We start from the raw sequence: 13,737 nt of genomic DNA on the forward strand, positions 1-13,737 counted from the left end.
AAAATCTAAGCTGGGTGCAATGGCCTCACCTCGTGAGACTTTTATATCCAATTAACCACTAGAAAACCAGAAGTGGTACTATGGCTCAAGGGGTAGGGCTATAGCCTTGAGCTGAAGAGCTCAGGGACAGCGCCCAGGCCCAGAGTTCAAGCCCCATACCTGACCCCCCCAAAAAAATAATAAATATATATATATAATCTAATAAATAAAGAATAAATTCTTATCTTAAAACAGTAGTGTTATCATCTCCAAATGCAGAGTTTTTAGACTTGTCAGTAAATGACCAATGGTACTCAAAGTTCCTACCCTTACTAGGTTCTTAACAGTCTGTATATTTCAATAGACATATACATACAGAATTTGTTGTACATCACCATGTCCTAACTCAAATAGGTAAACTGAAGGAAAAATCTCTTAAGCATTAGAAAGGTTTTTCAGAACTGTAGACATGGTATGAAGGAGTATAAGCACATAGTTTTCCACTGTGAGCCCCAACAAGAGACAGACAAAGAACATAGATAATAAAACCATTGAAGAGAAAACAATACTGGTTACTTGACCACCTCAGGGTTTTTTTGTTTGTTTTGTTTTTTTTGAGATAGTCTCACACCATTGCCCAGGCTAGCATTGAATTCTCAATCTTTCTGGCTTAGCCTCCTGAATTTAGCTATATTATTATAAGTATACCATCATGCAAGTCCTATTTTAAGTTCTCTGTCTGACTGGCACTAAGGAGAGATGGAAAGATAGGATGGAGTCTTGTGAGAAATTATATGTGGCGTGCTAAAGAGTCGTTTGTGTATGTATGTGCTGAGTCTTGAACTGAAACTTGAACTCAGGACGTGAGCACAGTCCTTGAATTTTATTTTGCTCATGCAAGCTAGTACTCTACCATTTGAGCCACAGCTCCATTTCTAGCTTTTTGGTGGTTAATTAGAAGTCTCACATACTTCCCTGCCAAGACTGGCTTCAAACCATGATCAAATCTCAGCCCCCTTGAATAGCTAGGATTTACAGGCATGAGCCACCAGCACCCAAAAGATCAGAGATTCTCTCCCCCCACCCCCAATCCTGAAGGCAACAGGAAGCATTCTGGGAGCAAAGTAGCATAGAAAGACTTTAGAAAGGGGCAAGCAAACACGGAAAACTACACTATTACATTTGCACAGAAAAGAATGATAAAGGTTAATTAGGAGCAGTGGTGATAGGGTTGGTAAGGAAGGTACAAATATGAGGGCCTTTTGGGTGACTAACACTAATAATGAAAGAAGAAAGAATCTACAGTAAACTTGGAAAGTCAGGTCATGCTACTTAATCAACAGAAATTCTACAAAGAAAAGTTGGAGAAACTGGGCACTGGTAGCTCACACCTGTAATCCTAGCTACTCAGTAGGCTGAGATCTGAGGATTGTGGTTTTAAGCCAGCCTAGGCAGAAAAGTCTCATTTTTAATTAACTACTGAAAATCAGCCAGAAGCGTTGCCGTGGCTCAAGTGATAGAACTGTACCCTTTAACATAAAGAGGCTCAAGGACAACACCCAGGCCCTGAGTTCAAGTCCCAGAACCAGCAAAAAAATAAAGTTGGAGAGTAGTAGTTGAATTTTGCAGGGGAGAAAATATACTTTGTCACTAGTATTAGAAACTGAAGTACAGCTTATTGTTTTTAGTAAAAATTAACTATCTTTTTGTTAATTAAGAATAAAACTTTTCAAGAGTAAAAAAGGGGAAAATAAAGCAGATGTAAATTGTTTTAAACTTTTTTTTTTTTTTTTTGCCAGTCCTGGGCTTGAGCTCAGGGCCTGAGCACTGTCCTTGGACTTTCTCAAGGCTAGAGCTCTACCACTTGAGCTTCAGCACCACTTCTGGCTTTTTTTTCTATGTATGTGGTGCCGAGGAATCAAACCCGGGTCTTCATGCATGCTAGGCAAGCACTTTAACCACTAGGCCAAACTCCCGGCCCCTGTATTAAACATTTTTAATAGTAAGCTTTTAAAATTACCATATAGTCGAGATTTCTTCAATATTTTCTTAAATTGTAAATGTCAGATTGTAAGTTTTCAAATTATAAACTCCCCCTTAATGAAAGACAGCAGAGTGAACAAGGTTCTGGCTTCAGAGTCATAATGCTCTGATTGAAGTCCTTAGTCTGACCCTTACTGTGCTGTGACTTAAGACTAGTTACTTAAGAGTTGTAGGCCTCAAGTTTCCTCAACAGCAAATGGGGATAATAATAGTTCATACTTCACAGACTAATAATCCATATAAAGTGCTTAGTGGTACACTGCAAATACTCAATAAATGTTCCGATTTTTAAAAATTACTGCTTACTCTTTAAACTGTCACATCCTTGAGATACACAGGAGCAAGAAAAAGAAAACTTCAATAGTTATCTGAATGTTTTCAAAATAGGCCTTAAACAGAATAGTTCTGTTCCACACAATTTCCTAGAGTACATTTGAAAAGTTTTAAATTGTCTTTTGAAAATGAGAAAAGAGCCAGGGAGCAAGAAGATCTTGGTTCAAGGCCAACAAGGACAAAGTTTGTTGGAGACCCAATATGAAAAACTGAAAGTCAACACGTCTTTGATCAGATTTGACCCCAGGTTATCCACTAGTCACATCTCTAACACTTTTTCTTTTTCAGCTCCCTCTTCAGTCCCTCAATTTCAGCAGTACCCCTATCATATCTGGACCTCTCAATTAGCACTCTTTCTGTTCCTTTCACTCTTCAGGACTTGTTAATTCCCATGCATCCATTAGGGAGCATCCAGGACATGTCACCAGACAGCTCACTTTCATGCATTTCAGCCACCCACTGGTGGCTCACACCAGAAATCCTAACTACTCGGCAGGCTGAGATCTGAGGATCATAGTTCAAAGCCAGCCAGGGCAGGAAAGTCTATTCTCATCTCCAATTAACTACCAAAAAGTCAAAAATAGAAGGGTGGCTCAAAGTGGTAGAGAACTATCCTTGGGCACAAAAACGCATGGACAGCACCCAGACAGTAAGTTCAAGCCCCAGAACCAGCACACTATAACATAATACTAATTGATGTACTGAATTGTGGCTCTCACTCCCATTGGGCTGTAAATTCTTTGCGGTTGACTCTTACTCCAGGACTCCAGGACCTAACACTAGTAAACGTTCAACATTTAGTGAATTCTCATACCCTCGGTATGACATGTGCAAACTATTAAAGCTCTCTGAGATAGTACATCTGAAGTGTTTTCCTCTTGTAAAGTGGAGATAATGCCCTATCTAACTCATAAGGTTTAAATAAGGTTTCATGAGGCTCTTAATACAGTATAGTGTCTGACACAAAGAATGCCATCTGAATATCTGCTATTTTGTGTCTTAAGTTACCCTAATGTATCCTGGGAAATGTAATATATAACCAGATTCAGGCTAATCACTTAGAGACCATCCTTTTTGCATGCATACAGAAATCACTAGTTACCTTCTGATGGGCAGCAAGTATTTGCTTGTACCTATTACATTATACGCAGGAGTCCTTGTTTAGGTATCACTAAGCTCCCCCAGAGCACAAGACTCGAGGTAAATAAGAAGAAAAAAATATTAATATCCAAGAAAGAACATTACATTTTCTGTTTAATCAATGGGTTCTCCTCAAACTACATAAATTTTGCTCCTAAGACTAGGCTCATATTAAAAGGAGGGGGGAGTCCTATATTAACTCTTGACATCAAACAGAGCAAGAACAGGAGGCAGGTCCTATTCCTAAATTTCACTTTTGCTCACAAATATTTCTTATAGAGACAGATGACCTTTATGTATCTTACTCAACTGGGAATTCCACAGATACTCCCCCTAGGATTTTCCCAATTAGTATTTAATTTTGTAGTTCTGAAAAATGGCCTGAGTTTGTCGGTTTCTCCATAGAATGCTGAATAGTGTATTTACCCCATCATCTTCTCTAAGACTGGATAAAATAAACAGTAGTCCCAATAGTAAAACACTGTGCTATAGAATTGTGTCACCTGGTATTCAAAAAGGACATGTGGACTTTCAAATTCAGAGGTCAGAGTCCCAGGGAAGTTTAAGTATTATACTACATTGCTTTCAGTAGCTAGCTGTAGAGAGACCTCTAGCGCTACCTCAAAGATCGGAGTTTGCAAATAGTAGCTGCTAATGTCACCTTAATGAGACAATGGCAACATGCTGAGTAGCAACGAACTGAGTGACCACAATGAATGTTTACAGTTTGCCACTACTGGAAAAACTAGCAGCCTGGTGCAGGAGGTATACATACCAGGACGTGGGAAATCTATGTATCCGGCTTATTTTCAGCCGAAGAAACGATTATCCTATCACTCCCCTACTACCAAGAAGGGCTAAGAAATTCTGTCCTAAGAGCGGAAGGTCGGGAACAATCTCTTTTCGAAACCCTCCACACAATAGATGGTAAACTATTGTCCACCTTCAGCTCGCTCCAAAAGGCAGCAGTAACAGGAGTACACGCTGGAACAGCTCAGCACGACCGGCCCAAAGGATAGCATTGGAATACAAGAAGATGGTCTTGGCGCATCCTACCCTCCCCCATCCACCACCCTCAAACAAGTCAGTTACCCGGCTGGTCCCCACCCCCCTCTGCGGGCTGCCACCGCCCGCCTGGGCCCCGCTCTCGGAAGGTAGACGCGGGAGAGCAGAGCCTGGGCTCCATGTGCGGCAGCCAAGGGAAGCACAGAGAGAGCCGCGCCGGGCGGGAGGGTTGCACCGGCTGTGATCGCGAGCGGCGATCAGTCCCTTCGGTGGTGCGGTCGCTGGCCCGGGGCGGCAGCATCCCCGCTCGTTCGCTCGGCTCGCCCGCCCGCCCGCGCGGCCCCGGCCCCGCGGACCCCGCCTCAAGCTCCACATCCCTTCTTCGCCGACACCAGGCCGCGCCCGCGTGACGGGGCCGAAAGCCCCGGCATTTCCCGGTCCCCGCGCCGGCAAGACCCGGGGGGTGGCTGCAGCCCGGCCTTCGCATCCCGCGCGGTCCACACCGACCAACCCCGGGGGCCACGGTGACCCGAGGCGGCGGCCAACTCCGACTGACCGCAAGCCGGCGAGAACCAGCCCAGCGCTGGCCCCCCGTCCCTCCCCACCGCCGGCGAGCCGGCGCGGCCGGGCGGGCCCGGACCGCGGAAGCACACTCACTTCCACATCGCGGCCCTTGTTCTTGAAGCTTTTGATGCGGTGGTTCTCCAAGCTAGGGTTCTCGGCCATGGCTGCGCGCGGCTCCGGCGGCGGCTACTCCTGCGGCTGCGGCGGCGGCGGCGGCGGCGGCGGCGGCGGCGAGTCTCGGCGCGGGAGGGGGGGGAGGCCGTGAGGGAAGGGAGGGGGAGGGGGAGCACGTTCCGTGACGCCTCCGAGCGCGAGGTGGCAGCAGCGCAAGGGGAGGCGCCGGCCCACGGGCGGGGCGGGCCGGGCGGGAACGGCGCGGAGCCGGTGTGCGCCCGGGGAAGCCGAGGACGCGGACCCGGAGGCGGCCACCGGGCGGGCTGCTCTCCCGGCGGATTCCAGTGACGACTCTTCCCCCACCCTTACTCCCCAGTAAGGCCTCCCTTCAGGGCCGCAAGTCACGTGCCAGAAATGGACTTAGCGGCTTTTACGCACCCCACCCCTCCCACTCCGCCGTGGACTGGGAGCGACAGGCAAGCAACTACACTTCCCAGCGTGCCAGGCGTCGGCCGGAGCAGTTTTCCACGCCCAGAGAAAGCGAAGTGCATGCCGGGATCGCGGTGCGCGCGCTTTCTGCGCGGCGCCTACCGAGGGCTGAGTGGTACGAGGCCCCGCCTCTGGGCGGGGAAGAGGGCGGGGCTTCCTCGGACATGGCTACTCGCTCCTATCGGGATAAAAGGGCGGGGCCTAAGGCGAGGCTTCCTCCGAGATGGCCTCTTGCGCCTATCCGGGTGGATGGGCAGGGCTCTTTGGAGGCGCACTTGGTACTCTATAGCATAGAAAATTAGAAAAAGAACGGCGACGTGGGCTTTGCTCTTTCGCTTCTTCGGGGGTCTCCTCAAATAGCAGCCACCCTCAAGCACTGTTCTCTTGCTATGCCTCGGATTTTATAAATAGCATGTATTTCCACTCCACACGTAGATGAGTGTGATGTGCGTGTCCACTGGAAGTTTATCTTTAATTGTATGAGGGGGTTGCGATTCAACATGTCAGTTTTAATAACACCCGTTTCATTCTTTCCCATTTTCCAGTTTCATAGGATACACATTGAATAGTATGACATTCTCTCTCACACTTTAGTGCCAGGATTTCTGTGCTTTGCCCCCAACCTACATTTCTTGTGCCACTATCACATACAAATCTTTGCCTTCAGGCCACAATTAAGACCTGGTTCCCAGTCTCTCCAGTTTACCTCTCCCTCTGGGGTCATCAAAGGAATGACCTCAGGAAGTTTGGGAAGCTAACACTAATAGCTGTTTCCTGGGCAGGTGGGCTATATTTGATTATATGGGAAATGAATTCAGTTTTAGTATCCATGACAAATATAAGCTGCTACATTACATATAACTTAAATGAGCTGAGGTCAATGGTTGGGTAGAAAGATAGTGTAAGGACTAAATTTAGTTAAGGTAATTTTCAAAAGAAAAGAGCCCAAGGTCCCAGATTTAAAAATTCCAAGACCTTGAATAAGGTCACTGACATTTGTTGTGTGAGTAGTGGCTTGTGAACTCTTGGTAAACACAAGCCCATTTAAAGACTTCAGACCATGGTAGTCATAAAATTGTGAAGCAGGGGCCAATTTTTCAAGGGTATATCCCTTAAAAATTTGACTGCATTATTATTATTATTATTATTATTATTATTATTATTATTATTGTTAGGGTCCAGTCCCCCAATATTAGGGTCCGTGATCAAAGGAACGAGTCTGACACAAAAGCAGAAGTTAAACAGAGTTTTATTCCATGCCTAGCATTGAGAATCATACCATCTCTAAGTTGTGAGTGAGAGAGCCACCCTGCCTAATCTTACAGGCTGCTTTTATAGGCCACCAGCCATGTGGTTGGGCTAGGCCATACACAGGTGGCCAATGGAATCTCAACATACTTGAGTGATGGCTGGGGCAACCACTGACACCTTTGCTGTTTGAACTGACCTATCATCTTGTTAGGCTTCTATTGCACTGCTCTGACGACAAAGGAAAGGGAGGGAGTTTCCTGGCAGGCCAAGGGGGTAGGGTGGGGAAGGAATTCTGGTAACTCCACTTGGTTTAACTGCTCTTGTAATCTGAGCTGTTATTGGGGATTTTACAACCCGCCCCCATCCTCCCCCTCGCCTTAAGTCATGAAGATGGGAAATGCCTATAGGGGATGGATTTTGGGGGAAGTCAGGAAAGGGGTCCCTTCAATGATGATGATGATGATGATGATGATGATGATGATGATGATGATGATGATGATGATGATTTTCTTTGCAGGTCCTAGGGCTTCAACTCTGAACCTAGGCACTGTCCCTGAGCTTCTTCTGCTCAAGGTAGTCATCTACCACTTGAGCCACATTGCCACTTGTGACTTTTTCTGAGTGGCTTATTGGAGATAAGAGTCTCAAAAACTTTTCTACCCCAGATGGCTTCAAACTTCTATCCTCAGATCTCAGCCTCCTAAGTGGCTAGGATTACAGGAATGAGCCACAGGGCCCAGCTGATGGGATTTTTTTTCTTTTTTTTTTAAGAAAATGCCTCCCAGGCCAGGAGTTTGGCCTAGTGGTAGAGTGCTTGCCTAGCATGCACAAAGACCCGGGTTCGATTCCTCGGTACCACATACATAGCAAAAAGCCAGAAGTGGGGCTGAGGCTCAAGTGGTAGAGTGCTAAGCCTTGAGAAAGTCCAAGGACAGTGCTTAAGCCCTGAGCCCAAGCCCAGGACTGACAAAAAAAAAGAAAAGAAAAGAAAAGAAAATGCCTCCTGACTTACAATAAACCCATTGACTCAACTCTTAGTTCTTCAGAAGATAGAACTTGCGTGTTTTTTCTTTGACTGATTATGAGAGGAATTTCCAGCTCATCGCTCACTTGCCTTTATAGTTCAGTAGGTATTCTTTTGCCAGAGTGCTGTATCCCCTTCTACCACCTCTCTCTGTCCTCTCCTCTTCCGCTCTGTCTCTGTATCTTTATTACTCTCTCCACTCTTTCTCTCTCCCCCTCTCTATTACTCTCTCCACTCTTTCTCTCTCCCCCTCTCTCTGGTGCTAGTACTGGGGCTTAACCTCAGGGCTTTGAACTCTAGCTGGCATTCTGCCACTTGAGGCATACCTCTGCTTCCTCTACCACTTCTTTTTATTTTTATTTTGTATTGTTATGAAGGTGATATACAGAAAGGCTACAGTTACATAAGGCAGATGAGTATGTCTCATTTTGGACAATGTCACCTCTTCCCTCACTCTCACCCAATTTTTTTCCTCCTGTTCCCACCCACAAGTTGTATAGCCATTTTCAACATAGTGTCTAGTGAGTACCACTGCAGCATTCATTCACCCACTGTCCCTCCATTTCTGTGCCCCCGCACCTCTCTTGACTCTACGTGTTATCACTAAAAGTCATAAGTCTGTCATGCATTCATTCTTTCTCCCTTTTTCCTTTTGCCATGGTACTGAGGAGTTTGAATTCAGGGCCTACTGTCTGCAAGTGGGATTTTGTTGAGCCGTGCCTCCAGTCCTGTTTTTTAATGGATTATTTTTAGGTAGGGTTCCTCTTCCCACCACTTGGGTATGTGCTTAAGCCTATATCCACCTGCTTTTAGGCTTCCCATCATCTCCAGGATCACAGGTAGAAGTTGTTTGAGTACAACTTTTCTCCATATTGATAGTCTCACAGACTGACCTAGAACTGAAATCCTCCCATTCTTAGTCTCCCCACATTTCTTGGGATGACAAGTACATGCTACTGTGCCTAACTGTGGGTTGAGAAAGGGTCTTAAGAACTTGCATTCCCTGGGAATAGCCTCAAACTTTGATCCTCTCATTCTCAGCCTCCCAAGTAACCAAGATTACAGGCCACAGCCACGGCGTCTAGCTAGCAAATGCTTGTCTTTCACCATAAAATTTTTTACATGTTTGTAAGCATTTACTGTGTCACTCAGTGCCCTAATGCTGGGCTCCTTTTTTGAAACAAGGTAGTTTGGATCCTGTCTTCACAGCCCTTGTGTTTATCAGAGGAGACAGATAATGAAACATGTAGTAATTCAGAAACTGTAAAATTTGTTAAGAAAATAAGCAAGGCAAGTTGCCGTAAGCCTGTAATCCAAGATATTTTGGCCAGCAGATATCAGGAGATTGTGCAGATAGCAGGGGATTGTAGTTTTCCATAAAAGTACTCCAGATTAACCAATGGCTGGGTATGGTGACTCATGTTTATTGTTCCAGTTACAGGGATGCACAAATGCCTGTTTCTAGTGGCACCATCCCTCATCCCCAGTGATACGCCAAAGCCTAAGTAAGAAGAGCATAGTCCAGTCATAAGGCAAGACCACCTTAACAATAAATCCCCTAAAAAGGGGCTGGATGAATAACCCAAATGGTAGAATGTCTGCCATGTGTGAGGTCCCAAGTTCAACCCTCAGCACCACCAAAACTGTGTTAATAGAAAAGAAGAAGCACTGGTGGTTCATTCTTGTAGTCCTAATTATTCAGGAGGCTGAGATCTAAGGACTGTGGTTCAAAGCCAGCCTGGGCAGGAAAGTCTTTGAGACTCTATCTCCAGTTAACCACCTGAAAACCAGAAGTATTTCTGTGGTTGAAAGTGCTAGAACACTACTAGCCTTGAACAAAAAGAGCTTAAGGACAGCACCCAGGTGCAAGGCTTAAGCCCCACAACTGACAAAAAAGAATGAAAGAAAGGAGAATGAGAGAAACAGGGAAGGGAGTAGGGAGAAAGGTAAAAGAAAAAAGCTCAAAGCTCATGGGCCTTTCTAACCTACAAATTCCTTAGCTTCATCATATCTGAAGGTCCATAGATCACATGTGTATTTAATACATATAAATCAAACATAAATATATTCTACCAGTGCACCTTAACAACTTGAAAATCTAGATTTGAATTTAAATTGCCCAAGTGCTGGGAATTCTTCAGGCAGCATAAGATCCAAGTGCCGACCTGAAGCCCTCTGGATGGTTCCCTTCTCTTCCATGTCCTAACTTCTGTTCACACTGGATTAGACCCTAAGAATATGTGTGCCAACCTCTACACACAACATCCAGATCCTCTCCACTCTCCAAACTTTAGCTGTATTCCTACTTCAAAAGGTACCTATTGCCCACTATTCAGGTATAAAGGTGTGCAAAGCAGTGCTAAGGTAGGTCTCCAGGAGGACAGGCTAGAGCAAGAGGTCTGGGAAGACCCCGGGAACAGGATTGGCCATATCCTGGGATCCAGGTACCCAAAAATCATTCCATAGGCACCGATTCCAATGATATGATCCCTTTGCCCCTCACAGACAGCCAGTGAAAGTAATGTCCTTGGAAGTTCAGAATCTGAAGCAGGAAGCATTAATCCCTGCCTGGGATTCATGTTGTCATTTTCACCCTCTGCCATTCTCCCTAGTGACTTGAGCATCCACACATCTGGTGCCTGGAAATCAGTGTCTTTCCACATGGTGCACTTGACACTTCTGGGCCTCAGCAAGTGTGAGGGCCTTTATCTCCAGGAAGTGATGTCCATCAAAGCCTTGGTGTGTTTCTTTAAATGGTTAACGACTTTCTCCTGCTCCTATTGCCTTCCCTTGAACATCATCCTTTCCCTGAAAGTCCTTTACAATGGACCCAGTTCTCAAGCACATATTGAGTAACCATCACATACTGAGCAGCGTATTCATCAGACCTAGCTATAAAGGCAGGGGAGCAGAGCAGAGACCCCTGTTCCTCCTCTGACTCCTCATTCACCTTTCCCTGTGACATAGAGCCACGCTTGAATTTAGTCAAGTGGCAGCATTGAGCAGGTGACAGCAAATCTAAATGAGATCAATGTCCTTTCTTGAAAGTGTCCCTTAGCATATGCAGTGCTGTGTGAATGGTATTACCATAAAGACAACCCTATCTCTCTACCCCTGGCCTCCCTTAACTCCCCCATCTAACTACCATGCTAACCCACCACTCCATGCTTTTAGAACCTGGTTTTCTCCCCATACCACCCATAAGACCACCTTTTTGCCTCCAAGTCAGTCTCCATGCCTTCTCCATGTCCTCCACAACACCTGACTCACTTTGTGTTTTCCTAACTTTACAAACAATGTTGACAACATATTAATAAATCTTAAGTAAAATGGGACAAGAGTTTTATGCAAGTTTTTCCATACCTAGGTTCTATGAGTCTTTTAACTTTGAGGCCTATCTCCCTCTTAAAATCTGCAGTTTGGGCTAAGAGTTTGACCTAGTGGTAGAGTGTTCTCCTAGCATGCACAAAGGCCCAGGTTCGATTCCTTAGTACCACATTCACAGAAAAAAAAAAAAGCTGGAAATGGTCCTGTGGCTCTAGTGGTAGAGCTCTAGCCTTGAGAAAGCCCAAGGACTGGAGAAAATAAATCCTGCAGTTTAAGTGACTTTGATTTGAATAAAAAATTTATTTTGGTATCAATGTATGTGAATTAATGCACCTTCTATCTGGCAAATATCATGTAACCCTTTTCCTAATTACAATAAAAAATAAATAAATTAAAAAATTTTATTTTATTTTTTATGGTGCTGGAGGACCATGGACTCATGGTCTAATACTTGATTGGTGGTGCTCTGCCACTTGAACAGTACCTCCAACCATCACCTTCTTGTCTTGGATATTTTCAAGATAGAGTCTTGATTTATATCCAGACTGGCCTGGGATACTCCTTATCCTACTTATGCTTCCCTATATCACTAGGAATAGCAGGTACCCACTATTATATCCAGCAACTGTGTTTTCCCTGTCCATAGACATGGAATCTTGCAAACTTTTATGCTTTAGCTGATCTTCAACCATGATTTTCTGATCTATACCTCCAAAGTAGCTAGGATACAAGTTTGAGCCATCTTTCCCAGTTTGTCTCTTTTCAGATTACCCTTCTCAATTTTCTCTCTTCTTCCAGATGTGCTACATATGAGCTCACAGGGACCCAGAGCAATTCAATCATGCTATATAATATCCTATAGCTGTGCTACTTAACACAGCAGCCAACAATTATTTAAATTTAAATTTAACTTTTTCAATTAGTTCATAGTTATTGTAGGTAGTGCAGCTTGAATTGAGAGGCCTGAGTGCTGTCCTTGAGTTTTTGTTTGTTTGTTTGGTTTGGTTTATTTTGGTGGTGGTAGTTAATAGGAGATAAAAGTCTCATGGACTTTCTGCTTAGGTTGGCTTCAAAGTGATCCTCATATCTTAGCTTTCTGAGTAGCTAGGATTACAGACACAAGCTACCAGTGCTCAGCTTAAAAACTGAAGATTTTTGCAATCATATCTGGACATTATCTTCATACTCTGAGTAGTCAGCGAATCTTGTTGGACACATGTATAAAGTTAAGTGTAAAACTTCATATAATGCTTATATATTTTATTCCTTAATTTATGATTTTCAGCTTCTATTGGAGTCAAACAACATTAATTGTCTGAGGATGGTGGAGGAGAGGGAGAGGACCACAATGGCCAAACAATAACAAAAGAAAAAAAAATCCTTAGCTGCAGGTAGAGAGCCATAAGTTTATCCCAAATCATTGCTGATATTTACTTCAGGTACATGTATGACAAGTATTTCTGTTTGTGCTAGAGGTCTATAAGCTATCTAAATTTGACTTTCTGGTACTGAAACAAAATTCATGCCATTCCACTTTAGCTTAGAAATAACGCCTGTGTAGGCTCCATGGTTTCCCTCATCTGTAATAACTACTACACATCTAGGACTCTCCCAGCAGTGGATCACAATAGCTCAAAAGTTATGCATATATGGTCATATAGGATAAGACTAAACAAAATGAAGAAACAAGAGTTTTATCTTTGTGGTTGTTATTTCTTTTCTCTTTTGGCTAATCTCATGTGGTCACTGTATCTGATTTTGTTACCTGGTATATTGTATATATGTTTATTTGAAATAGAGAAGGAAAGGGGGAAAAACAAGATGATTGGAAAGAGGTGGGGGGAGGGAGAAGGAGACAAAACATGAGAAGGGGTATCAATGTGAGGAAAGTAATGCATCCACTAACTGATGAATGTAACTGTAACCCCTCTAAACATTACCCTGTCAGTAAAAAGAAAGCCTATGCAATTTACACATCCTTTAATTTATCCAATCATCTCTTCAGCCCTGCCTATTCTTCCTCCTTTAGACCAATAAGAGACTGTAATAGTAACTGAAGCTGAGTGACAGAGCTGTGGATAAAGTGCTCCCATATCTTAATTCCTGATGCCCTCTCTGAGGGGCACAGTAATTGTTAGAAATGCAAGCAGCCAAAGCCAGATAAGTCCAGAGTTATTCAACCCTGACTATGCAAAACAGACCAACTAAAAATAACCAGGACAAACCAGGCACCAGTAGTTTATGCCTATAATTCTAGCTCCTCAGAGGCTGAGAGCTGAGGTTAGCGGTTCAAAGCTAGGCTGGACAAGAAAGCCCCTTGAGACTCTTATCTCCAATTAACTCCAGAAAACCAGAAGTGGTGCTGTGGTTCAAGTGGTAGAGCACTAACTGGCCTTAACCAAAAAGAGGTTTAAGGACAGTATGTAGGCCAAGTTTAAGCCTCACGACCAACAACAACAACAAATAAC

At 44.2% G+C, this 13,737-nt stretch overlaps 1 protein-coding gene across 2 annotated transcripts in view; it reads right to left on the reverse strand.

Moving 5' to 3' along the window:
• The window catches only part of Kpna3 (karyopherin subunit alpha 3), a 64,139-nt gene extending 58,748 nt beyond the window's left edge, over positions 1-5,391 (reverse strand). The window contains exon 1 of one of the 2 annotated variants that reach the window (XM_090342176.1): positions 5,158-5,391. In XM_090342176.1, the coding sequence (XP_090198302.1) occupies positions 5,158-5,226 (69 nt within the window). In that variant the 5' untranslated portion in view covers positions 5,227-5,391. Of the gene's footprint in view, positions 1-4,438; positions 4,508-5,157 lie in introns of those variants that run through there. The other variant, XM_090342177.1, reaches the window with a different exon arrangement.
• Positions 5,392-13,737: the final 8,346 nt, after the last annotated feature.

The sequence above is a fragment of the Megascapheus bottae genome, chromosome 11, assembly GCF_031878675.1.
Source record: "Megascapheus bottae isolate mThoBot1 chromosome 11, mThoBot2.hap1, whole genome shotgun sequence".
Lineage (NCBI taxonomy): Eukaryota > Metazoa > Chordata > Mammalia > Rodentia > Geomyidae > Megascapheus > Megascapheus bottae.